We start from the raw sequence: 27,864 nt of genomic DNA on the forward strand, positions 1-27,864 counted from the left end.
TATATCACCACAAAGCCAAACTCAAACTCCTAAATTCCTGTGTGACGTCTCCGTCTCCTGTCTTTCAAAGTGGGAAGCAGATGCTTACTGTCCTCGCTCAGGATCTTGTCCAGTCAGCATGGCGAACAGAAACTGCCTTCGGTCTTTTTGCTCCACTGGGTCCAGGTCTATCACTGTATTAAGGGTTAAGTGGGGAAAAAAGCAAAGAATCATATACTGTTGCTATTTGGGCACTAAAACTTTCATAAATGGTATGTGTAAAACATTGATATAAAGCAGACATTGGCAAAATTGGGCCCATGAGCCAGCTACCTGTTTTCATAAAGTTTTGTTGAACACAGCCATCTGTTTACATACTATCTGTGGTGGCTTTCCAACTACAATGATAGAGTTGAAGAGTCGTGACAGAGACTGGCCCACAAAGCCTAAAATGTTTACTATGTGGCCCTTTAAGAAAATGCTTCAACCACTGATATAAAGGAAGCCTTACACTCTGTGTTGGAAGCTGTCCTGCCAAATGCCAGGATAAACATGCTCCCACCACTGCCCAACTGGAAGAATTCTAGGAGACTGATTTTTTTTTTTTTTTAAGGCCGCCTAGAGATTTGGATTTTGAAGTAGGTTCAACTCAAGGTCTCAACATCCATTCCCCTCTTCCTCTTCATTTCTACATGGGACTGTTGCAGACAAATAAATTAGCCTATGTTTTCCAGCCTCTATTTTAGCTAGGTTTGGCCACATGATTGAGTTCTGCCCACCGTGGTGTGTGAAACTGGGAGGTAGCCTTCCTTTCTGCAGCTGCTATTAAGGACCGTGAGGCATCTGAAAGGATGGAAGACAGGCACGAGGGGGACAGGAAGGCAAGATGGGAGTTTGGATCCCTGATCCTGATCACGTGGCCTCAACCCTGGACTGCCCACCCTTGAGCTCACTTTACACAAGTGAGGGAAAAACTTCTATCTCCTATGATGTAAAGAAAGAATATACTTTTTTAAAGGGTTGGGGGGGGTGAGTTGGGGGTGGGGAATAGAGAACAAGAAACAGCTTTTAGAAATTTAAAATAAATACCTAGTCAATGACTGGAAGATAAAATTAAGGAAATCACCCCCTCCAAAAAAAAAAAAAAAGGAAGAAAAAAACAGAGGTAGAATTATAGGAGGAAAGTGATAAAATTAGAGGATCAGTTTGGAAGATCCAAAATTCTACTAAGAAAATGAGAAAATGTAGGGGGAAAAAGTTATCAAAGAAATGCAATAAAATTTCCCAGAACTAAAAGCCATGAGCTTCCAGATTTAAAGAGCCCACTGAATGGCCAGAACAATTAAAGAAAATATATGCACATTATTCTGAAATTTAAGAACACTAAAAATGAAGAAAAAATGTTAAAGTCCTCTGAGGTAGAGGGTAGTCTTCATACAAGCGTTAGACTCCAGGCCTGGACCCAAAGACCATGGACCAACTGCTTTGACATTCTGAATGAAAAATGTTTTCAACATACATTTTTATACTTGGTCTAATTATCAATCAAATATATGGGCAGAATTTTCATGCATGACTATCTCAAAATATTTACTTCCAGTGTATTCTTTCTTTAAAAGCTACTAGAAAATATGATCCATTAAAATATAATAAATCAGAGGGTGACACATGACCCAGGAGATAAAACATCCAGTATAAAATAGAATTAAATTAAACTCTACAAATGGCAGCAGTGGGATAATAGCTGAACAGTGTGCTAAAGAGGAACAAGAAGATAAAGAGAGATCTTCAGGAAAAAAAAAAAAAAAGATAAATTATTTGATAGGTTTGATTATTTGAAAATTTAAAAGGCTTCTGGAGGATGTAGAAAGAATCCCAACAGGTATAATGAAAATAAAGCAAATGAAAAATTGAGACAAACAAAATATAAACAAGAAAGAGACTATAATCATGGTGTAAAACTTGGCCCTGCAAGACTGTTTACACATCCATAATAATAGAAACAATTACGATTAATTAAAAATTAAGTTTAAATTATGATCCAACTATATGGGAGCACGGGTGTGATACAAGAGAGATGTTTTATTTGCCAAGATAGGAAGTCAACAGATAATGTCTGAATCAGGAAATGAATTAGTGAATCAGGAAATTGCAATAGAATCATTTCTCAGAAACATGGGGTTAAATAACAGAAGAAATAGCAGAAAAAGTGAAAAGTGGTGTGGTGGACTGAGGGGGGTGGTCAGGGAGGGGTGAGAGGGAGTGATCTGCAGAGAAAGAGTGGAGCAAAGGACTATATTTTAATCAAAAATCTTTTTAAGCCTATTTGATATTTTAAAACCATATGCATATATTACTTTGATAAATAAAAGAAAATAAAACAGTAGGGTCCACTCCAACAGAAGTCCAGAGTAGTTTGGACCCCTCAGACTAAATGACTGTCAGCCTCCTCTCCTGGCTGTTCACCAGGGATGCCTCACCCTTGCTAAAGTGGAAGTGGATCTCTTCTCCTGCTCTTGGTTTCCTCAGGGACACTGGAGTCTCCGTCTCCGACAAGGGTAGATCGTAGAACTTGTATTCCACGTACACCTGTTTTACATTCTCATCACACATCACTTCAGCCTCTGGGTGGAATGCCAGGGAGATGATTTCAATGCACATCTTCTCTGAACCCTGACAAGGAAAATATTCATTTCCTATAGGTTAGAGATGCCATCTAATTAACATATTACTCTCTAGGGATCAATCACAGGCATATTCCACCTAACATATTACTCCTTGAGAATCAATTTATAGGTACCTTAAACTGGCACCAAGAGACCACCTGACTGAACTGCCACCACTAACCATGGGTAATCTGTAAAGAGAATCCAGTTCCTCTATCTCCCAGTCCAGTGAATCAATTCTCCAGATCAGCCTTTCTCAGCCATTGCCACATACAGAAAGAATCAAGAAACTTTCTGAACAGATCGTTTTCTTAAACTTTCTCCATGAAAACCAATCCATCTTTTTCCCGCAGTTAGGTCCTAAGAGACCTGTCAACTGAGCAGTTGTTTTAGCCACTAAAGCAAAGAGCTGCCCAGTGCTCCCTGTATCCCAACCAACCCCCCGCCAAGTACATGACACGGAGCAGGCCATTAGACCACCCTGCCCTCTCACGGCAACTCCAGTTCTTTGAGCTCTGCTTCAGAGTTGCTGCTACAGCCGCCATCCCCTCCTTTGACATCCCTGTGTCCACTTTCACATTAGGGATACCAGGAGGAGGGCTGACATCATGATAGTTTCAAGAAATAAACTGAGGTCAACATTAAGTCCCCCACCTTGTACAGTGTAGCAGCAAGTCAGTGTCGTGACACTAGCAAGGAGTCAGTCCAGGGTGGCCCTATAGCCACAGTTCTCCCTTTCATCTGTGAGTGCCCTCAGGGCTGCTTCTCTCCTCCAGGTCGCCAGGCCAATGTCCTCACTTCTCCAAATCTGCCCCCCACCACCCATCTTTTCTTCCCTTAGGAAGCAAGCAGAGCTCCTGTGCCTTCTCCTAGGAAGTTCAGTGGGCAATATTTCTCAACAAATCTGCATCAAAATAATCTGGGTGCTTCCTAAAAATAAAGACACTTGGGCTTCCCTGGTGGTGCAGTGGTTGAGAGTCCGCCTGCCGATGCAGGAGACACGGGTTCGTGCCCCGGTCCGGGAAGATCCCACATGCCGTGGAGCAGCTGGGCCCATGAGCCATGGCCGCTGAGCCTGCGCGTCCAGAGCCTGTGCTCCGCAACGGGAGAGGCCACAACAGTGAGAGGCCCGTGTACCGCGAAAAAGAAAAACAAACAAACAAAAAACCGTAAAAAAAAAGAGTGGCAGGTTGGATCAAAAACAAAACAAAAAACCAAGAACCTACAATATGCTGCTTAGAAGAAATGCACATCAGGATGAAAGACACACACAGACTGAAAGTGAGAGGATGGAAAAAAGATTGCATGCAAACGGAAACAAGACAGTGGGGGTAGTGATACTCATATCACACAAAACAAACTTTAAAACAAAGTCCAGGACTTCCCTTGTGGCTCAGTGGTTAAGAATCTGCCTGCCAATGCAGGGGACACAGGTTCAAGTCCTGGTCCAGGAAGATCCCATGTGCTACGGAGCAGTTAAGCCTGTGCACCACAACTACTGAGCCTACTCTCTACACCCCGCAAGCCACAACTACCGAGTTCGTGTGCTGCAACTACTGAAGCCCGTGCACCTAGAGCCCATGCTCCGCAACAAGAGAAGCCACCGCAATGAGAAGCCCATGCACTGCAACGAAGAGGAGCCCCCGCTTGCTGCAACTAGAGAAAGCCTGTGTGCACAGCAGCAAAGACCCAATGCAGCCATAAATTAATTAATTAATTAATTTAAAAAACAAAGTCCATAAAGAAAGACATAGAAGGACATTATATAATAATAAAGGTATCAATACAAGAAGAGGATATGACACTTATTAACATTTATGTGCCCAATATAAGGGCACCTAAATATATAAAACAAATACTAACAGACATAAAGGGAGACACGGACAGGAATACAATAATAGTAGGAGACTTTAACACCCCACTGGTATCAAGAGACAGATCATCCTGACAGAAAATCAATAAGGCAACAGAGGTCCTAAGTGACACAATAGACCAGTTGGACTTAATTGATAATGTACAGGACACTACAGCCAAAAAAGTTAGAATACACATTCTTTTCAAGCATGCACGGAACATTTTCTAGGATAGACCACATATTAGGTCACAAAACAAGCCTCAACAAATTTAAGAGGATAAAAATTATTTCAAGCATATTTTCTGACCAAAAGGGTATGAAACTAGAAATCAACCACAGAATGAAAAACGGGAAAAGAATGAACACAAGGAGACTAAACAACATGCTACTAAAAATCCAATGGGTCAAAAATGAAATCAAAGAAGAAATCAGAAAATACCTCAAGACAAACAACAACCTTACACAAGCACAACCTTACAAAAATCTATGGGATGAAGCAAGAGCGGTTCTAAGAGGAAAGTTCATAGTAATACAGGCCTTCCACAGTAAACAAGAAAAATCTCAAATAAACAACCTAATGTACCACCTAAATGAATGAGAAAAAGAAGAAGAAACACAACCTAAAGTCAGCAAAAGGAAGGAAATAATAAAGATCAGAGAGGAAATAAAATACAGATAAAAAATAAAATAAAAAAACCCAGAGCTGGTTTCTTGAAAAGATAATCAAAACTGACAAACCTATGGCCAGGCTCACCAAGAAGAAAGGAACCAAATAAACAGAATAAGAAATGAGAGTGGAGACATAACAACTAATAGCACAGAAATACAAAATATTCTAAGAGACTACTATAAACAGTTGTATGCCAACATATTGGGCAACCTAGAAGAAATGGACAAGTTTCTAGAAACATACAGCCTGATAATATATGTATACATACAGCTGATTCATTTTGTTGTACAGCAGAAACTAAAACAACATTATAAAGCAATTATACTCCAATAAAGATATAAAAATAAATAAATAAATAAAAAATAAGAACAAAAAAACACATAAAAATCAAAACTTTTATTTCATGCTGGAGTCATCAATGAAGCAAACATAGGGGCACAGTAAAGATCCTGGTCATAGCAACCTACTGGTTTGTGGTAGTCACCTCTAAGATGGTCCCCAATGATCCTCACCTCCTACATACCCTCCTACGTTGAGTAAGACTGACCTTGCTACAAACAGGATACTGTGGAAAGGAAGGAGTGTGACTGCTAAAGCTGGGTTGGCAAAGACGTTGTGACTTCTGCCTTGCTTGCTCTTGGAGCCTTCACTCTGACTGAAGCCAGCTGCTGTGTCCTGAGGACACTCAAGTAGCCCATGGAGAGGGAGGCTCAAAAGGTGATGAACTGAGGCCTCCTACCAACAACTAGCACCATGTGAGGGCACCATCTTGGAAGTAGATCCTCCAGCCCCTGTCAAGCCTCTAGATGACTGCAGCTCCAACTGACAGCTTGACTGCAACCTCCCAGGACACCCTGAGCCAGAACCACACAGCAAAGCCACTCCCAGTTTCCCGACATTAAGAAACTGTGTGAAAATAAATGTTTGCTGTTGTTGTAAAAAGAGAACAAGGGCTTCCCTCGTGGCGCAGTGGTTGAGAGTCCGCCTGCCGATGCAGGGGACACGGGTTCGTGCCCCAGTCCAGGAAGATCCCACATGCCACGGAGCGGCTGGGCCCGTGGGCCATGGCCACTGAGCCTGCGCCTCCGGAGCCTGTGCTCCGCAACGGGAGAGGCCACAGCAGTGAAAGGCCCGCGTACTGCAAAAAAAAAAAAAAAGAGAGAACAAAAACAAACAAAAAAACTGAGTCAAGAACAAACAGATGATTTGAACAGACCAATCACTACAGTGAAATAGAATCTGTAATTAAAAAAAAAAAACTCCCTGCAAACAGAAGTCCAGGACTGGATGGCTTCCCTGCAGAATTCTACCAAACATAAAAAGCAGAACTTACACCTATCCTTCTCAAACTATTCTAAATAATTGAAGAGGAGGGAACACCCCCAAATTCATTCTATGAAGCCACCATCACCCTGATACCCAAACCAGACAAAGACACTACAAAAAAGAAAATCACAGGCTAATATCTTTGATGAATATAGATGCAAAAATCATCAACAAAATATTAGCAAACCAAATCCAACAATACATATAAAGGATCACACACCATGATTAAGTTGGATTCATTCCAGGGTAGCAAGGATGGTTCAACATACTCAAATCAGTCAATGTGATACACTACATTAACCAAAAAAAAAAAGACAAAAATACATGATTATCGCAACAGATGCAGAGAAAGCATTTGATAAAATTCAATATTCGTTCATGATAAAAACTATCACTAAAGTGGGTATAGGGGGAGCATATCTTAGCATGATAAAGCCAGTTATGACAAACGCACAGCCAACATACTATTCAATGGTGAAAAGCTGAAAGCCTTCCTGCTAAATTCAGGAACAAGACAAGGATGTCTACTCTCCCCACTTCTATTCAACAAAGTATTAGAAGTCCTAGCCACAGCAATCAGGCAAGAAAAAGAGATAAAAAGTATCCAAATTAGAAGGGAAGAGGTAAAACTCTCACTATTTGCAGATGACATAATACTCTATATAGAGAATCCTAAAGTCTCCACCTAAAAACTTTAGAAGTAATAAATGAATTCAGTAGGGTAGCAGGATACAAGATTAATATACAGAAATCTGTAGCATTTCTTTACACTAACAATGAGATATCAGAAAGAGAAAGTAAAAAAAAAAACCCATTTAAGATAGTGTCAAAAAATAAAATATCTAGGAATAAACTTAGCCACTGTGGAAAACAGTATGGAGGTTCCTCAAAAAACTAAAAATAGAACTACCATATGACCCAGGAATTTCACTCCTGGGTATATATCTGAAAAAACCAAAAGCTTTAATTTGAAAAGATATATGCACCCCAATGTTCATCATAGCAGCATTATTTACAGTTGCCAAGATATGGAAGCAATGTAAGTGCTGATCAACAGATGAATGGATAAAAAAGATGTGGTGTATACACACACACACACACACACACACACACACACACACACACACATAATGGAATACTACTCAGCCATAAAAAAGAAAAATTTTCATCTGCAACAACATGGATGGAATTGGAGAGTATTATGCTTAGTGAAATAAGTCAAAGACAAATATTGTATGATAGCACTTATAAGTTAAATATTAAAAAAAAGTGGGGCAGCAATCAAGATGGTGGAGTAGTAGGATGTGAAGCTCACCACCTCCCACAAATATATTAAAAATACATCTACATGTATTAATAATTCTCACAATATGTCTACTGATTGCTGGCAGAAGACCTCAGACTTTTGAAAGGGCAAGAAAATCTCCATGTAACCAGGTAGGACAAAAGAAAAAAGAAAAAAAGGAAGTGAGAAAGGAATCGGGATGGAACCTCCCTCCTAGGAGGGAGCTGTGAAAAAGGAAAGGTTCCCGCACCCTGGGAAATCCCCTCACCAGCGGGGAGATCAGCTGGGACAGAGCTTCAGAGCCTCAGAGGAGAATGCAGCAACCAGTTTTCAGCAGCCAGAATGGAGAGAGACCTGCACAGTCAGTGCCACCGCCCTGCACTCCCCAGCCTGAGATGTGCATCTGCTGGTGCGGATTGGGGCTGGGTGCTGAAGCTCAGGCTTCGGATATCAGACTCAGAGAGAGGACTGGGGTTGGCTGTGTGAAAACAGCCTGAAGGGGCTGGAGTCTGGTGTGACTGCAACTGAGGGTGTTCGTGGAGCAAGCCCAGGCCACCTTAGAGGACAGGTGCCATTGTTTGGGGGGTGCACGAGGGGAGGGGTGGGACCCACCATTGCAGGTTTTTTCCCTGCATGTGCTCTCAGGCGGTAGGACACCACCTACACGAGCTCCAGGAGTGGTCACGAGCAGCTCCTGCACCCATCACATGCTCCGGGGATGCACATAAGCCACCACGGCCACCAAGAATCCTAGGACTGAGCACTGCCACATCTGCACACCCCCTATCAAGGGGATAATGGCCTGCACATGCTGAGGGAAGAGGCAACAGATATCCATATTGAAACAGCCCTTGCACCAAAAATATTAAATCCACACAGCTACACAGGGATGCTTCCACATAAGAATAGCCCTCCAAGACCACAGTAGATAATTGTTTCTCCTAAACTCACAGAGCAAGAGAAATATAAGTAAAATGAAGAAGCAGAGGAACCACCTCCAGTTTAAAGACCAAGAAAATTCCCCTGAAAGAACAAACAATGAAACAGACCTCTTTGATCTAATAGACACTGGTTTCAAAAAGGGGTACTGAAGGAATTAAGAAAGGCTACTGACAGAAATGCAGAGTACTATAAGAAGGAACTAGAAACTATAAAGAGGAACCAAGAAAAATCAGAAAACTCATTGACTGAGATGTAAGCTGAGTTAAAGGCAATAAATAGCAGAATGGATAATGCAGAAGAACGAATAAGTGACTTGGAAGATAGAATAATGGAAATCACTCAATCAGGACAGCAGACAGAAAGCCAAATGAAAAAAATGAAAGCAATATAAAAGACCTATGGGATAATATAAAGCATGCCAACCTACGCATGATAGGAATTCCAGAAGGGGAAGAAAGAGAAAAGCGGATCGAAAATGTATTTGAAGAAATTACGGCTGAAAACTTCCCAAACCTAAACAAGGAAACAGATATCCAGGTACAGGAAGCATGGAGGGTCCCAAACAAGATAAACCTAAACAGACCTACACCAAGACTTTTGTTTTTCCTGCGTTGGGTCTTCGTTGCTGTGCACGGGCCTTTTCTAGCTGCAGTGAGTGGGGGCTACTCTTTGTTGCTGTGCAGAGGCTTCTCATTGTGGTGGCTTCCCTTGTTGCAGAGCACGGGCTCTAGGCACGTGGGCTTCAGTAGTTGCGGCAGGCTTCAGTAGTTGTGGTGTGCAGGCTCAGTAGTTGTGGCTCACAGGCTTAGTTGTTCTGTGGCATGTGGGATCTTCCCAGACCAGGGACCGAATCCATGTCCCCTGCATTGGCAGGCAGATTCTTAACCACTGCACCACCAGGGAAGTCCCATGACATATTATAATAAAAATGGCAAAAGATAAAGAGGATTCTAAAGGCAGCAAGAGAAAAACAAACAGTTAATTACAAGAGAACCCCCATAAGACTATCAGTTGATTTCTCTATAGAATGCTGCAGGCCAGAAGGGAGGGGCAAGATACATTCAAAGTTCTGAAGGGGAAAAATCTGTAACCTAGGATACTCTATCCAGCAAGATTATCATTCAGAATAGGAGAGATAAAGAATTTCTCAGACAAACAGAAACTAAAAGAATACAGCAATACTAAATCTATTCTAAAGGAAATATTGAAAGGTCTTCCCTAAATAGAAAAGAAGAATCTAAAGGAAAGAGAAAATAACAATTGGAAAGTAAATCACTTAAATAAGCCAGTACACAGATATTAAAAAAATGAAAAAATTTCTGTGAAAGTGATGATAACCACAGTGAACAGCAAAAGTATGAACATGAAAATGTAAAAGAGGACATGAAAATCATAAAATATGGAGAGTAAAATGAGAAAATGTAGATTTTTTTTTTTTCAGTTCCTAGAATGTGTTTGAGCCTATATGACTACTAGTCTAAGGCAAGTAGAAATAGGATGGGGTTAACGTACCTGAAAAACAGGGTAACCACAGATCAAAAACATACAATAGATCCACAAAAACCAAAAAGAAGAGAACATAAGTATAATAGAAAAGAAAACCATCAAACCACAAAAGGAAAAACAAAAACAAAGGTACAAAGAAGAAGTATAAAATCAACAGGAAAATAAGGTTTAAATGGCAATAAATACATATCTATCAATAGTTACCTTAGGGACTTCCCTGGTGGCACAGTGGTTAAGAATCTGCCTGCCAATGCAGGGAACATGGGTTTGAGCCCTGGTCCAGGAAGATCCCACATGCTGCAGAGCAACTAAGCCTGTGCGCCACAACTACTGAGCCTACGCTCTAGAGCCTGCAAGCCACTACTGAAGCCTGCATGCCTAGAGCCCATGCTCCACAAGAAGAGAAGTCACCGCAATGAGAAGCCTATGCACCGCAACGAAGAGTAGCCCCACTCACTGCAACTAGAGAAACCCCGCATGCAGCAATGAAGACCCAACGCAGCCAAAAATAAATGAAAATAAATAAATAAATTTATTTTAAAAAATTACCTTAAATGTCAATGGATTAAAAGCTTCAATCAAAAGACACAGTGGCACACTGGATAAAAGAAAACAAGAGCCTACAATATGCTGCCTACAAGATACCCATTTTAGGGCAAAGGACACACATAGATTGAAAGTAAAGGGATGGAAAAAGATGTCTCATACAAATGGAAATAAAAATAAAGTGGGGTCGCAATACTCAGACAAAATAGACTTCAAAACAAAGGCCATAAAGAAAGATAAAGGACACTGTATAATGATAAAAGGATCAATACAAAAAGAGGACTTTACACTCATCAATATATATGCACATAATATAAGAGAAACCAAATACATAAAACAAATACTAAGAGACATGAAGGGAGAAATTGACAGGAATACAATAATAGTAGGAGACTTTAACACCCCACTCACATCAATGGACAGATCTTCTAGACAGAAAATCAATAAGGCACAGAAATTCTAAATAATACAATAGAATAAACTTAATTGATATTTTCAGGACATTACATACAAAAAACCCCAGAATATATTCTTTTTTTCTTTTTTAAATTATTTATTTTATTTATTTTGGGCTGTGTTGCTGCACGGAGGCTTTCTCCAGTTGCGGCAAGCGGGGGCTACTCTTCTCTATGGTGCCTGGGCTTCTCATTGCAGTGGCCTCTCTTCTTGTGGAGCACGGGCTCTAGGTGCATGGACTTCAGTAGTTGTGGCTCGCAGGCTCCAGAGCACAAGCTCAGTAGCTGTGGCACACAGGCTCAGTTGCTCCGTGGCATGTGGGATCTTCCCAGGCCAGGGCTCGAACCCGTGTCCCCTGCATTGGCAGGGAGATTCCTAACCACTGTGCCACCAGGGAAGCCCCAGAATACTCATTCCTTTCAAGTACACATGGAACATGCCCTAGGTTTGACCACATACTAGGGTACAAAAAAAGCCTCAATAAATCTGAGAGTTTAGAAATTATCTCAAGCATCTCTTCAGACCACGATGGCGTGAAACTAGAAATCAACCACAGAAAAAGAAATGAGAAAAAAATGATCACAGGGAGATTAAGCAACATAATACTAAAATAACCAATGGGTCAATGATGAAACCAAAGAGGAAATTAAAAAATACCTTGAGACAAATGACAATGAAAACACAACCATACAAAATTTATGGGATACAGCAAAAGCAGTTCTTAGAGGGAAGTTCATAGTGATACAGGCCTTCCTCAAAAAATAAGAAAAATCTCAAATAACCAACCTAACCTACCAGCTAAAAGAATTAGAAAAAAGAAGAACAAATAAAACCTAAAGTCAGCAGAAGAATGGAAGTAATAAAGATTGGAGAGGAAATAAATAAAACAGAGATTAAAAAACAGAAAAAAATCAATAAAACCAAGAGGTGGTTCTTTGAAAGGGTAAACAAGATTGACAAACCTCTGGCCAGGCTCATCAAGAAGAAAAGAGAGAGAACCCAAATAAACAAAATAAGAAATAAAAAAGGAGACGTAACAACTGATACTGCAGAAATACAAAAAATCATAAGGGAATACTATGAACAATTATATGCCAACAAATTTAACAACCTAGAAGAAATGGATAAGTTTTTAGAAATATACAGCCCACCAAAACTGAATCAAGAAGAAACAGATAATTTGAACAGACTGATCATTAGAAGTGAAATAGATTCTGTAATTTAAAAACTCCCTGCAAACAAAAGTCTAGGACCAGATGGGTTCACAGGCGAATTCTACCAAACATGCAAAGAAGAATTTATACTGATCCTTCTCAAACTCTTCCAAAAAATTGAAGAGGAGGGAAAGAATCCCAAAGACATTCTATGAAGCCACCATCACCCTGATACCAAAACTAGACAAAGACACTATCAAAAAAGAAAATAACAGGCCAACATCTTTGATAAATATAGATGCAAAAATTCTCAACAAAATATTAGCAAACCAAATCCAATAACTCATAAAAGATCATACACCATGACCAAGTGGGATTCATCCCAAGTTCACAAGGATGGTTCAACATACGCAAATCAATCAGTTTGACATACTACATTAAAAGAAGAAAAGAAAAAAACCAAATGATCAATAGATACAGAACAAGCATTTGACAAAATTCAACATTCATTCATGATAAAAACTCTTACCAAAGTGGGTATACAGGGAACATATCTCAACGTAATAAAAGCTATTTATGACAAACACACAGCCAATATAATACTCAATGGTGAAAAGCTGAAAGCCTTTCTACTAAAATATGGAAAAAGACAAGGATACCCACTCTCACCTCTTATATTCACCATAGTATTGGATGTCCTAGCTACAGCAATCAGACAAGAAAAAGAAATAAAACTTATCCAAATTGGAAGGAAAGAGGTAAAATTGTCATTATATGCAGATGACATAATACTATATATAGAAAACCCTAAACACTCCACACAAAAACTACTAGAACTGAAAAACAAATTCAGCAGGATAGCACGATACAAGATTAACATTTGGAAACCAGTTGCATTTCCTTACACTAACAATGAAATATCAGAAAGAGAATGTAAAAAAGCAATACCTTTTAAAATAGCACCTGCAAAAATAAAATACTTAGGAATAAACCTTACTGAGGAGGTGAAAGACTTATACACTGAGAACTATAAAACATTAATAAAGGAAATTGAAGATGATTCAAAGAAATGGAAAGATATCACATGCTTTTGGATTAAAATAATTAATATTGTTAAAATAGCCATACTATCCAAAGCAATCTACAGATTTAATGCATTCCCTATCAAATTACCCATGACATTTTTCACAGAGCTAGAATTATCCTAAAATTTATATGGAAACATAAAAGACTCAGGTTTGCCAAAGCAATCCTGAAGAAAAAGAACAAAGCAGAAGGCATAAACCTCCCAGACTTCAGACAATACTACAAAGCTACAGTAATCAAAACAGCATGGTACTGGCACAAAAACAGGCATATGGATCAGTGGAACAGAATAGAGAGCCCAGAAATAAACTCACACACCTACAGTCAATTAATCTTCAACAAAGGCAGCAAGAATATACAACAGGAAAAAGTCTCTTCAGCAAGTGGTGTTGGGAAAGTTGGATAGCTGCATGTAAATCAATGAAGTTAGAACACACCCTCTCGCCATGCACAAAAATAAACTCAAAATGGCTGAAAGAGTTAAAATAATACATGACATCATAAAACTCCTAGAAGAGATCATGGGCAAAACATTTCTGACATAAATCGTACCAATGTTTTCTTAGGTCAGTCTCCCAAGGCAATAGAAATAAAAACAAAAATAAACAAATGGGGCCTAATCAAACTTACAAGCCTGTGCCCAGCAAAAGAAACCATAAACAAAGCAAAAACACAATCTACAGAATGGGAGAAAATATCTGCAAACAATATGACCAACAAGGGCTTAATTTCCAAAATATACAAACAGCTCATACAACTCAACAACAACAACAACAAAAACAACCCAATCGAAAAATGGGCAGAAGACCTAAATAGACATTTCTCCAAAGAAGAAATACAAATGGCCAATAGGCACCTGAAAAGATGGTCAACACCTCTAATTATTAGAGAAATGCAAATCAAAATTACAATGAGATACTACCTCACACGGGTCAGAATGGTCATCATTAAAAAGTCTAAAAATAACAAATGCTGGAGAGGATGTGGAGAAAAGGGAACCCTTCTACACTGTTGGTGGGAATGTAAGTTCGAACAGCCACTATGGAAAACAGTATGGAGGTTCCTCAGAAAACTAAAAATAGAATTACCATATGATCCAACAGTCCTATTCCTGGGCATATATCCAGACAAAACTCTAATTCAAAAATATACATGCACCCTTATGTTCATAGCAGCACTATTCACAATAGCCAAGACATGGAAGCAACCTAAACGTCCATCAACAGATGAATGGATAAAGAAGATGTGGTACATATATACAATGGAATACTACTCAGTCATTAAAAAGAATGAAATAATGCCATTTGCAGCAACATAGATGCAGCTAGAGATTATCATACTAAGTGAAGTAAGTCAGAAAGAGAAAGACAAATACCATATGATATCATTTATATGTAGAATCTAAAATATGCCACAAATGAACCTATCTATGAAACAGAAACAGATTCACAGATATAGAGAACAGACTTGTGGTTGCCAAGGGGGAGAGGGTTGTGGGAGGCCTGGAGTGGGAGGTTGGGGTTAGCAGATGTAAGCTATTATATATAGAATGGATAAACAACAAAGTCCTACTGTATAGCACAGAGAACTATCTTCAGTATCCTATGATAAACCACAATGGAAAAGAATATAAAAAAAGAATGTATATATATGTATGTATAACTGAGTCACTGTGCTGTACAGCAGAAATTAACACAACACTGTAAATCAACTATACTTCAAGTAAAGAAAAAATTTTTTAAAGTTAAACTAGTGAATATACGAAAAAGGAAGAGACCCACAGACATAGAGAACAAACTAGTGGTTACCAGTGCAGAGAGGGAAGCAGGGAGGGGCAAGATAGGGGTAGGGGATAAAGAGGTGCAAACTACTACTAAAATAAATAAGCTACAAGGATATATTGTACAATCCAGGGAATACAGCTAATATTTTATAATAGCTATAAATGGAGTATACCTTTTAAAAATTGTGAATCGCTGCTGTACACCCGAAACTTACATAATATTGCACAACTATACCTCAATTTTTTAAAAAAGAAAAACTTTTTTCAAAAAGAAAAATGAATGTTTCAGAAGAATACAGACCAAAAATGTTTTGAAAAATGGGGGAAACTGGGTGAAGAGTATATGGTACCTCTCCGTACATTTTTTGCAACTGTTTACAAATCTGTAATTATTTCAAAATAAAAAGCTTTTTAAAAGAATAATATGTACAGTTCATATACAGTTTAATGTCATTTATTTAAAGCAAAAAAGACTAATACAGAACAATATGAATGTTAAAGTTTTTTTTATGATCTGAAAAGATGTACCTCAAAATTCAAAACAATGGTTTTTTTGGGGTGGTGGGGTGGGAGAGAGGCAGCAGGGATTATAGGTAATGGTCAATAGAGATTTAGCTCTATCTGTAATATTCTAGTTTGTAAAAGAAAAATGTATTCTTACCTTACTTGCAACTAATCCTGGGACAAATGATCAGAAATCCATATCAGGTTTACTCTGATAACAAAGGTGAATTAGGAGGATGAATAAAATTAAAATTTGAGCAAGGTACACATGGAGGCTTTATTCATTCCTATTAGATTGAACTATATGAAATTGAAAATAGTCCATCATTTTTCATCTATAAAAGTGATAATTTCATATGGCTTGTTATGGACTGAATATTTGTGTACCCCTCAAATTTTGTATGTTGAAACCCTAATCCCAATGTGATGGTATTTGGAGGTGGGGCCTTTGGGAGGTAATCAGGTCAGGAGGGTGGAGCCCTTGTGAATGGGATTAGTGCCCTTATAAGAGGCCAGAGAGCTGGCTTGCTCTCTTTCTGGCACATGAGGACACAATGAGAAATTGGCAGTCTGCAACCTAGAAGGAGGCCCTCACCAGAATCGGACCAAAAGAAGTAAATTTCTGTTGTTTATAAGCCACCCAGTCTGTGGTACTTCATTATAGAAGCCTGAATTGACTAAGATATGGTTCAATCTAATATTTTTCTTTGCTCCAGAATCCTTTACACGAGCTGGTTCCATTATATAATCTTATTGGGACTGAACAGCAAATATATATATATATATACACACACACACACACATTTATTTATTTATTTATTTATTTATTCATTTATATTTATATATACACACATATATATAATTAGTAATATTAACCATACTAACAACTGAAATATATATTAACTCACTGCTAGCAGAGCCCCTAACAGCAGTTAGTTACGCAGCATTAGTGCCAGACAGACAGCTCCCTTTGGCTTATTCAGGTGTGCTAGATAATTTGGGGGTGGGGGGAGGGCAGATTTCCTAAAACTAATTAGCATACATAAGGGGTCAAGACATTTTCAACCCCTGAAATTAAGAGTATAAGAAAAAAGAATAAACTTTGAGGTCCTTGATATACACTACGGCTAAAAGACAGTAACCTGAGGCCACAGAGCAATGGAAATGATTGCTCCCTTCTCATTAGGAGCTGTTAAGAGGGGGGAGGGAAAAGTTATATGGTCCACTCAGAGTGGGAGATTGATTCCTGAGACCAGGAATGGAACTTCATCTGGAGGAAACCATATGGTTTGGGTTAAGATCATTTTCTGGGGATTCTTAGAAGATAAGTACACAAGGCCTTTAGGAACCTTGTGCTAATTAACAGAGCCTCCTGCGGAACAGTTCTATACATATCCCATCATACAGGAACTGTTCTAATTCTGGACTAAAAGACAGGGAGTTAAAGACCCAAATGTACTATGATTGTTTTGCTCTTTTAGCAGTACAAGAGAAAGACATTTCGTAAAGGTCTTCCTTAAGTCATACTGTTCAACCTATTCAATTGACCTGGCAGGTAGAAGGGAAATGACACCCCTCTGCCTCAATCCTCTCCCCTTAGGGCCTAGTCCTTCCTTGTAGGGGCCACTACCAGATCATAGAAGCTTGCATTTAAGAACTAGCGTATTTCATGGGCTTCCCTGGTGGCACAGTGGTTAAGAATCCATCTGCCAATGCAGGAGACAGGGGTTCAAGCCCTGGTCGGGAAGATCCCACATGCCGCGGAGCAACTAAGCCCGTGCTCCACAACTACTGAGCCTGTGCTCTAGAGCCCGCGAGCCACAACTACTGAGTCTGTGTGCCGCAACTACTGAAGCCCGAGCGCCCTGGAGCCCATGCTCCGCAACAAGAGAAGCCACCGCAATGAGAAGCCCGCGCACCACAACGAAGGGTAGCCCCCACTCGCCACTAGAGAAAGCCTGTGCACAGCAACGAAGACCCAACGCAGCCAAAAATAAATTAAAAAAAAAAAAAGAACTAGCGTATTTCAGAGAAGACAGACTGCTGCCACCATCAACATCATCATCACTATAATCTGGTGCTTAATTTGTCTCAAGTCCTGTATTAAACCTTTATCACACATTACCTTATTTAAATCTTGCCACATGGCTATAAGGTGGGCATACTTAATATTACCACTTTACAACCCCATTGTTCACAGCACCACTATTTACAATAGCCAAGACATGGAAGCGACCTAAATGTCCATCGACAGATGAATAGATAAAGATGTGGTATATATGCACAATGGAGTATTAGCCATAAAAAGAATGAAATAATGCCATTTGCAGCAATATGGATGAATCTAGAGATTATCATACTAAGTGAGATCAGACAGACATACAAATATCATATGGTATCACATATATGGAATCTAAAATATGATACAAATGAGCTTATTTACAAAACAGAAATAGACTCACAGACATAGAAAACAAACCTAGGGTTACCAAAGGGGAAAGGGGGGGAGGGATAAATTAAGGAGTATGGGATTAGCAGATACAAACTACTATATATAAAATAGATAAACAATAAGGACCTACTGCATAGCACAGGGAACGATATTCAATACCTTGTAATAACCTCTAATAGAAAAGAACCTGAAAAAAGAATATATATAACTGAATCACTTTGCTGTACACCTGAAGCACTGTAAATAAACTATACTTCAAGAAAAAAAAATATCACCACTTTACAGATGAGGAAACAGAGTCTAATAGAGGTTCAATAACTTCCCCAAAGCGGCATAGATATTAATAGCAGAGACTGGATCTAAACCACTTCCGTCTAAAACACATTTCCATGCTCCTAAACACTACACTCTCTTGCCTCCTCCTTTACCCTGGCTGACTCCAGGCACAAAAGGGACAGAGCTCACGTACTGCCTCTGGACCTTCAACTCCTTCCATCTTTCGTGCCCAGCTATTTTTTTTTTTTTTTTTTTTTTTTGTGGTATGTGGGCCTCTCACTGTTGTGGCCTCTCCCGTTGCGGAGCGCAGGCTCCGGACACGCAGGCTCTGCGGCCATGGCTCACGGGCCCAGCCGCTCCGCGGCATGTGGGATCTTCCCAGACCGGGGCACGAACCCGTGTCCCCTCCATCGGCAGGCGGACTCTCAACCACTGCGCCACCAGGGAAGCCCGTGCCCAGCTATTTTGAAATACAAAAAGGATTGAGTATGAGGCAGAAAAGACAGGGCTGGGCCCAAGGACAGCCTATACACCTCCTTGTTTTGCACTTAATGAGACCATGACACATGGAGAAATGGCATCTAAAACAGAAACTTTGTAGCATCTGAACAAGAAACACTGACCATGAAAACCATGGCGCATGCCCAATAAAAATGCAGATTGCCAATGACCCTGTATGACCTTCCCGTGTGGTTGACTAGTAAGGGAAAATTTAAGGGAAAACAGTTCTTAGAGCACATGTACAGTGGCTCCAGGAGACAAAGGCGTAAGACTGGGAGCTGATGCAACCTGGTGCAATCTAGGCCACACCTCAACCGTCCTCTCAATGAATATTCCACCCCTAATCAAAAAGACCCCGCCCATTCAAAGGGCTAAGAAAATAAGATAAAAAGGGGATCAAAAAACCTTGTGGTATGCTCCGCACTTGTGAGGATGCCTGCACTCTTCTTTGAGTGTGTAACGTTCACTTCAGCCTCAATAAACTGCTTTTTTTTTAAAAAAAAAAATTTTATTTATTTATTTTGGCCGTGGCACACAGCTTGCGCCATCTTAGTTCCCTGACCAGAGATTGAATCCGGCCACGGCAGTGAAAGCGCCAAGTCCTACCACCGGACTGCCAGGAAATTCCCCTGCTTCTTTGTTCTCTTTGCTCCTCAGCCTGCGTGTTTTTTTCTCCTTTGTATTCTGTGTTCCTTGCCCAAATTCTTTTGGACAAGTTGAACAAGAGTCTGGACTTTTGATAAAGCTTTTCTGCTATCAAGTATATGTGTGTCTGTGTTGTAAGTTTAATTTGATAACACTAATTTTTACTAAGTGGGATCAGTTTTCATATTTAGTTTATCCAGCAACATTTTTAGGTACACAAAAGTTTTCTAACAGAAGATCTTATTTAAGAGCCTTTAATTTAGGGTAATATTTTTAACGTCATCTGTCTGACTTGTAGTTCCAAAATTTGCTGACCAGCTGACTGCTTTTTGGGTTGATCTGAGATGTGCACGGTTTAGAAACCTTAACTCAAGTTCCAGTTCTTTCAGTAACTACTGCTACAATGCTGGACATATCACTTGGTTTTCTTCACCTTTATGATCTCTAAGGTGTTACTGTCTAGTTCTAATTCTATGGCTCTGATCTGTCTTACAAACATTTCTCAAGATATTAATTACAAAATGTCTAAAAAAGATATAACAGATAAAAGTTCAGAAAATAAACCCTATGCTTTTCTTTACTGTTTCTAATTAAGCTCATAATCCTCAGTTAGATTTTAATCTTTCATTCAGCCACTCATTCAACAAATATTTATTGAGTGCCTACAAATGTACCAGGGAGCATTCTAGCAGCTTGAAAGTGATCGTTTTCTACCTCATTTAAAACCCCACAGTATTCCAATACAATGACTGTGAATATATCTGTGGATATTTATTCATAGATTTGTGTGTGTGTGTGTATCCTCATTTAGTTCCAAAACAGATCTGAGGTCGAAATGTTTAATAAATAATTGTAATTAAAGGTTGAGTAAAAACCTTCAGAAACTGAATGATCTCTTTGAGCCCTCCCACAGAATCCTTCCAGCCTCCACCTCCCAAAGTAAACCTGCTCTCTTTAGGTAGATTTAAAGAAAGGGGCATCACTTAGGCTGGGGTGAATCACCATATACAATGAAGGAGGCAGGCAAGGGATCCAAATGGGAGAGAGAAGAGTTGAAGTCAGTCCTTATTTATACCAAATCAAGAAAATGATCCTTTCATCTGCCTGTAGTGACTTCCATTCACTTGCAACACAAATCTAAATAACTTGAATTTCCTATCTGGTTCATTAAATAAAACTGGATTTGAACGTCACACACATGGCCATTAAGCACACTGTCATTACTTACAATTTTGGCTGACGCACAATGATTACCCCAGTATACTTACTGCCTTAGGACATTTCTGAGATACAGGTGTTACTATCTCATCACTATCTGTAGTTTGTGCTTCACTGACTTCAGAAGCTTGTTCACAGGATTCTTTATCTGCCAGAGAAGAGACTAGAGTTACAGAACTGTTTTGGAGTACCCTGTCTAGCCCAGAAAAGACCCAGTACCTACATCTTCAATCTTCTGTTTAGTTACTAGTTCTGAGTACCTAGATTTTGGCTGTAATCACTAGAAACAAACCTTCTTTTTTAAAGTTTCACTTATTCAGAAGCTTGCCAAACACACAGGGTTCACTTCTGAAAAAAGAAAGGGAAGGAAAGAAGGTAGGGAGGTAGAAAGAAAGTTTTGTCCTTTTAGGGGATGGAGAAAATTACCAAGCCAAGGAAAAACAGTGCAATCAGGGTGTAGCAAACTGTATTTTACAAAGACAGCGTCAAACAATATCTCTCATCCCACATGCTCTCTTTTGTACAATGTGATCTTGATACTCCTAATACTTTTTTTTTTTTTTTTGCAGTACGCAGGCCTCTCACTGTTGTGGCCTCTCCCGTTGCGGAGCACAGGCTCCGGACGCGCAGGCCCAGCGGCCATGGCCCACGGGCCCAGCCGCTCCGAGGCATGTAGGATCCTCCCGGACCAGGGCATGAACCCGTGTCCCCTACATCGGCAGGCGGACTCTCAACCACTGCACCACCAGTGCAGTGGTTGAGATAGGTATTTTTTATGTTTATATATATATTTATTTTTAGATTTTTATTTTATATTATAGTTGATTTACAATGTTGTGTTAGTTTCAGGTGCACAGCAAAGTGATTTATGTATACATATACATAAAAAGGATCTTTTTCAGATCCTTTTCCCATATAGGTTATTATAGAGTATTGAGTAGAGTTCCCTGTGCTCTACAGTAGGTCTTTATTGATTACCTATTTTATATGTAGTAGTGTGTATATGTTAATCCCAAACTCCTAATTTATCCACCCTGCACCTTTCCCCTTTGGTAACCATAAATTTGTTTTCTAAGTCTGTGAGTTTGTTTCTGTTTTGTAAGTTCATTTGTATACTTTTTTAGTATATCGCTTATATAAGAGATATAATATGATATTTGTCTTTGTCTGCCTTACTTCACTTAGTATGATAATCTCTAGGTCCACCCATGTTGTTGCAAATGGCATTATTTCATCCTTTTTTATGGCTGAGTGATATTCCATTGTATACATATACCACTACTGAGCCCGTGTGCCACAACTCCTGAAGCCTGCGTGCCTAGAGCCTGTGCTCCACAGCAAGAGAAGCCACCACAATAAGAAGCCCACGCACTGCAACAAAGAGTAGCCCCCGCTTACCACAACTAGAGAAAGCCCGTGTGCAGCAATGAAGACTCAACACAGCCAAAAATAAATAAATTAATTTTTTAAAAAAGAAAGAAAATACATCTAAATATGAAACAATTTTCACAGAAAACCAACAGGAAACTGCCAGAAGATCTCTTATACAACTAAAGCTTCAAGAAAGATCTCCATGTAACCAGGTAGGATAGGGGGGAAAAAAAAAGAAAGGCGTCAGGATGGGACTGGTGCCCCTGGGAGTGATCTGTGTTGGAGGGAATGTCCACACGGGCTGGCCCTGGCCCTGGGGAGGCTTCTTGCCTGCTGAGAGGTCTACTGGGACAGACAGAGGGCTGGAGGGGCTTAGACTCTGTTTGCAAGGACTGTGCTTATGCTGGCTTGCTAGCAATCAGGGTGGAGAAAGACCAGGGCTGATGGCTGCTGCCTTGTCACACTTCCCTGACCAAATCGTGTGCTGGGAGGGCTGCTAGTACATGCAGCAGCTGGGTGCTGAATCTCAGATGGATGGACCCTGGGAGAGGACTTGGTCTAGCTGTGCGGAGACAGCCCAGAGGGCCTTGGGTGTGGTCCAGGCAGAACCTTGGAGGTGATTATCAGCACACTGATGGGGGGGGGGTCTGGCCATAGTGGACTTTGTTGGCATGCACACTGGGTGGTGCCACAGAAACGAATGTCTCAGGTGGAGAGCCCCTGGGGAGGAGTAGGCAGCAGTTGTTTCTTGGCAGTAGTGCTCCAGCTTCATTCACCCCACACAGAAGCTTAGAGCCGGCTCTGGGGCAGATAGGCCCTGGGAGAGGCCTGCTACAGAGGCAGCCCAGGTTGCAGGTGGCAGCACAACCACCTTGATTCCTGCAGCCACAGTGCCTTGGCCCCCAGCACCAGCCCACTCCACACCATAGCCTAGCACTAAGTCTGGTACAAATGCAACAGAGAAAGGGTTGTGACCTTGGGTTGATTCTGGTCAGAATCATGGATGCCTGCACCAGTGGGACATAGGTTTGCTGTGACCGCATGGGCTTTACATGCTTCGGTGGTCACCTCCTTTGGGGCAGGGCACACACTCAAGGGCAACGGACCTTATCGAATACGACCCTCAAGGCTTCTACTCCAACAACTGAGGAGTGGACCCTACCCCTGACAGGGCTGTTACAGCCATAGAAAAAAGAGGATGCCCCACCCCAAATCCAGGGGAGGCTCTGGACACCACAACACAAATCCCACCCCCTATTAAAAGGATAACGGCCAACACACTCTGAGGAAAGGTGTGGCTAGCATCCATGCAAAAACCAGTCCTCACAACAAAAATACTGGACTCACACAGTCTACACACAGATGCTCCCACATAAAAGTACCCCTTCAAGACCACAGTAGATAACTATTTCTCCTAAATTCATAGAAACAGAGAAAGTTAGGTAAAATGAAAAAGAAGAGGAACTACTCCCAATTAAAAGAACAAGAAAAATCCCATGAAAGAACAAATAATGAAACAGACCTCACCAGTCTACTAGACCCTGAGTTCAAAAAGGAGGTAATAATCATGCTAAAGGAATTAGGAAAGATTATTAATAGAAATGCAGATCACTGTAACAAGGAACTAGAAACTATAAAGAGGAACCAATCAAAATAAGACAACTCAATTGCCAACATAAAAAACAATATAAAAGCAATGAATAGCAGACTAAATAATGCAGAAGAAGGAATAAGTGATCTAGAAGATAGAATAATGGGAATCATCCAATCAGAACAGCAGATAGAAAGACAAATAAAAACCAAATGAAAGCAACATATGAGATATATGGGATTATTCAAAGCATACCAAACTACACATAATAGGGGTTCCAGAGGAGAAGAGAGAGAGAAGGGGATCAAAAATGTATTTGAAGAAATTCTGGCTGAAAACTTCCCAAACCTAAAGAAGGAAACAGATATCCAGGTACGGGAAGCACAGAGGTTCCCAAACAAGATGAACCCAAACAGATCCAGACCAAGACATACTATAATTAAAATGGCAAAAATTAAAAATAAAGAGAGGATTCTAAAGCCAGCAAGAGAAAAACAAAGAGTCAGTTACAAGGGAACCCCCATTAAGGATATCAGCTGATTTCTCTGCAGAAACTGTGGGCCAGAAGGAAGTGGTATGATATATTCATAATTCTGAAAGGCAAAAACTTGCAACTTAGATACTCTACCCTGCAAGATTATCATTTAGAACAGAAGGAGGAAGAAAGAATTTCTCAGACAAGAAAAAACTAACGAATACAGCAATACTAGACCTACCCTAAAGAAATATTTAAGGGTCTTCTCTAAATAGAAAAGAAGAAAGAATCTATAGGAAAGGGAAAATCACAATAGAAAAGGCAAATATATAAAAGGATTGAAGATCACTTAAATAAGCCAGTACATAGACTAAAAACAATCAAAAAATTTTTGTAAAAGTGATTGTAACTCTAAATAACAGCAAAAGGATAAACATGAAGATGTAAAATAGGGCATCAGAATCACAAAATGTGGGAGAGGGGAGTATAAAAATGTAGATCTTTCAGAATGTATTTGGACTTCTTTGACTATCAGTTTAAAACAAATAGATGTAGTTATGGGTCAACATACTAGAAAACCAGGGTGACCACAAACCTAAAACATACAATAGATTCACACAAAAATAAAAAGAAAAGAACTCAAGCATAATACAAAAGAAAACCATCAAACTACAAAATAAAAAACAAAAATAAGAAAAAATAAATAAAGAACTGCAAAATCCACTGGAAAGCAAGGTTTTAAATAGCAATAAATACATATCTATCAGTAATTACTATAAATATCAATGGACTACATGCTCCAATCAAAAGACATACAGTGGCAGACTGGATAAGAAAAACAAGAACCTACAATATGCTGTCTACAAGAGATTTACTTCAGGGTGAAACACACATAGGCTGAAATTGAGCAGATGATAAAAGGTATTTCATGCAAATAAAAATAACAAGACAGGGGTTAGCAATACTTACTTCAGACAAGAGACTTTGAAACAAGGTCCATAAAGAAAAACATAGAGGGACATTATAATAATAATAAAGGGATAAATACAAGAAGAGGATATGACACTCATTATCATATATGCACCCGATATAGGAACATCTAAATATATAAAACAGATACTAACAGAGATAAATGAAGAAATGAGTACAATAATAGTAGGAAAGTTAACACCTCACTGACATCAACGGACAGACCATCCAGACAGAAAATCAAGAAAGCAACAGAAGTTCTACACGACACAACAGACCAATTGATTTAACTGATATCTACAGGACACTACATCTAAAAGAAAAAAACCCAGAATACATATTCTATTCAAGTGTGCATTAAACATTCTCTAGGATAGACCACATACTAGGTCACAAAACAAGCCTCAACAAATTTAAGAAGGTAGAAATTATTTCAAGCATCTTTTCTGACCACAAGGGTATGAAACTAGAAATCAACCACAGAAAGAAAAACAGGAAAAGAGTAAATACATGGAGACTAAACAACATGCTACTAAAAAACCAGTGGGTCAACAATGAAATCAAAGAGGAAAACAGAAAACATCAAGACTATGAAAACACAACCTTACAAAATCTACAGGAGGCAGTAAAAACAGTTCTAAGAGGGAAGTTTATAGTGATACAGACCTTCCTCAAGGACAAGAAACATTTCAAATAAACAACCTAACCTACCACCTAAAAGAATTAGAATAAAAAGAAAAAACAAAAGCCAAAGTCAGTAGAGGGAAGGAAATAATAAAGATCAGAGAGAAAACAAGTAAAATAGAAATTTAAAAACCAATAGAAAAACATCAGTAAAACCAAGAACTGTTTTTTTTAAAGATAGATAAAATCAAGAAACCTCTAGCCAGCCTCACCAAGAAGAAAAAGGAGAGGACCCAAATAAACAAAATGAGAAATGAATAAGGAGAAATAACAACTGATACTGCAGAAATACAAAAAATCATAAGGGACGACTATGAACAGTTATATGCCAACAAACTGGACACCTAGAAGAAAAGGACAAGTTTCTAGAAACATACAGCCTGACAAAACTGAGTCAAGAACAAACAGATAACTTGAACAGACTGAACAGTAGAAGTGAAATAGAATCTGTAATAATAATTTTTAAAACTCCCTGCAAACGAAAGTCCAGGACTGGATGGCGTCACTGGGGAATTCTACCAAACATAAAAAGAACTTACACCTATCCTTCTCAAACTATCCAAATAATTGAAGAGGAGGGAACACTCCCAACTTCTTTCTAAGAAGTCACCATCATCCTGATGCCAAAACCAGACAAAGATGCTACAAAAAAGGAAAATTACAGGCCAATATCTTTGATGAATATAGATGCAAAAATCAACAAAATACTAGCAAACAGAATCCAACAACACATTAAAAGGATCATAAACAAACCCAAAACAATTAAGAAAATGGGAATGGGAACACACATATCGATAATTACCTTAAATGTAAATGGACTAAATGCTCCCACCAAAAGACACAGATTGGCTGAATGGATACAAAATTTACAAGCAGCTCATGCAGTTCAATGTCAGAAAAACAAACGACCCAATCCAATAAATAGACCTAAATAGACCTAAATAGACATTTCTCCAAAGAAGATATACAGATTGCCAACAAATATATGAAAGAATCTGCAACATCATTAATCATTAGAGAAATGCAAATCACCACTACAATTAGATATCATCTCACACTGGTCAGAATGGGCATCATCAAAATATCTAGAAACAAAAAATGCTGGAGAGGGTGTGGAGAAAAGGGAACCCTCTTGCACTGTTGGTGGGAATGTAAATTGATACAGCCACTATGGAGAACAGTATGGAGGTTTCTTAAAAAACTAAATATAGAACTACCATAGGACCCAACAATCCCACTACTGGGCATATACCCTAAGAAAACCATAATTCAGAAAGAGTCATGTACCAAAATGTTCATTGCAGCTCTATTTACAATAGGCCGGAGATGGAAAAAACCTAAGTGTCCATCATCAGATGAATGGGTAAAGAAGATGTGGCACATATATACAATGGAATATTACTCAGCCATAAAAGAAACAAAATTGAGTTATTTGTAGTGAGGTCGATGGACCTAGAGTGTGTCATACAGAGTGAAGTAAATCAGAAAGAGAAAAAGAAATACTGTATGCTAACACATATATGTGGACTCTAAGGGGGAAAAAAAAAAAAAAAAGGTCATGAAGAACCTAGGAGCAAGACAGTAATAAAGACACAGACCTACTAAAGAATGGACTTGAGGATATGGGGAGGGGGAAGGGTAAGCTGGGACGAAATGAGGGAGTGGCATGGACATATATACACTACCAAACGTAAAATAGATAGCTAGTGGGAAGCAGCCGCATAGCACAGGGAGATCAGCTCGTTGGTTTGACTAACTAGAGGGGTGGGATAGGGAGGGTTGGAGGGAGGGAGACGCAAGAGGGAAGAGATATGGGAACATATGTATATGTATAACTGATTCACTTTGTTATAAAGCAGAAACTAACACACCATTGTAAAGCAATTATACTCCAATAAAGATGTTAAAAAATTAAAAAAAAAAA

The 27,864-nt window shown here is 39.4% G+C and overlaps 1 protein-coding gene across 1 annotated transcript in view; it reads right to left on the bottom strand.

Annotated features, from left to right (window-relative positions):
- The window catches only part of RPGRIP1 (RPGR interacting protein 1), an 85,501-nt gene that overhangs the window by 4,758 nt on the left and 52,879 nt on the right, over window positions 1-27,864 (bottom strand). Inside the window, 3 exon segments of the mRNA XM_067741380.1 lie at window positions 89-173; window positions 2,460-2,652; window positions 20,901-20,998. Of these exon segments, the coding sequence (XP_067597481.1) occupies window positions 89-173; window positions 2,460-2,652; window positions 20,901-20,998 (376 nt within the window).

This window comes from Pseudorca crassidens, chromosome 1 (genome assembly GCF_039906515.1).
Source record: "Pseudorca crassidens isolate mPseCra1 chromosome 1, mPseCra1.hap1, whole genome shotgun sequence".
NCBI classification, from domain to species: Eukaryota; Metazoa; Chordata; class Mammalia; order Artiodactyla; family Delphinidae; genus Pseudorca; species Pseudorca crassidens.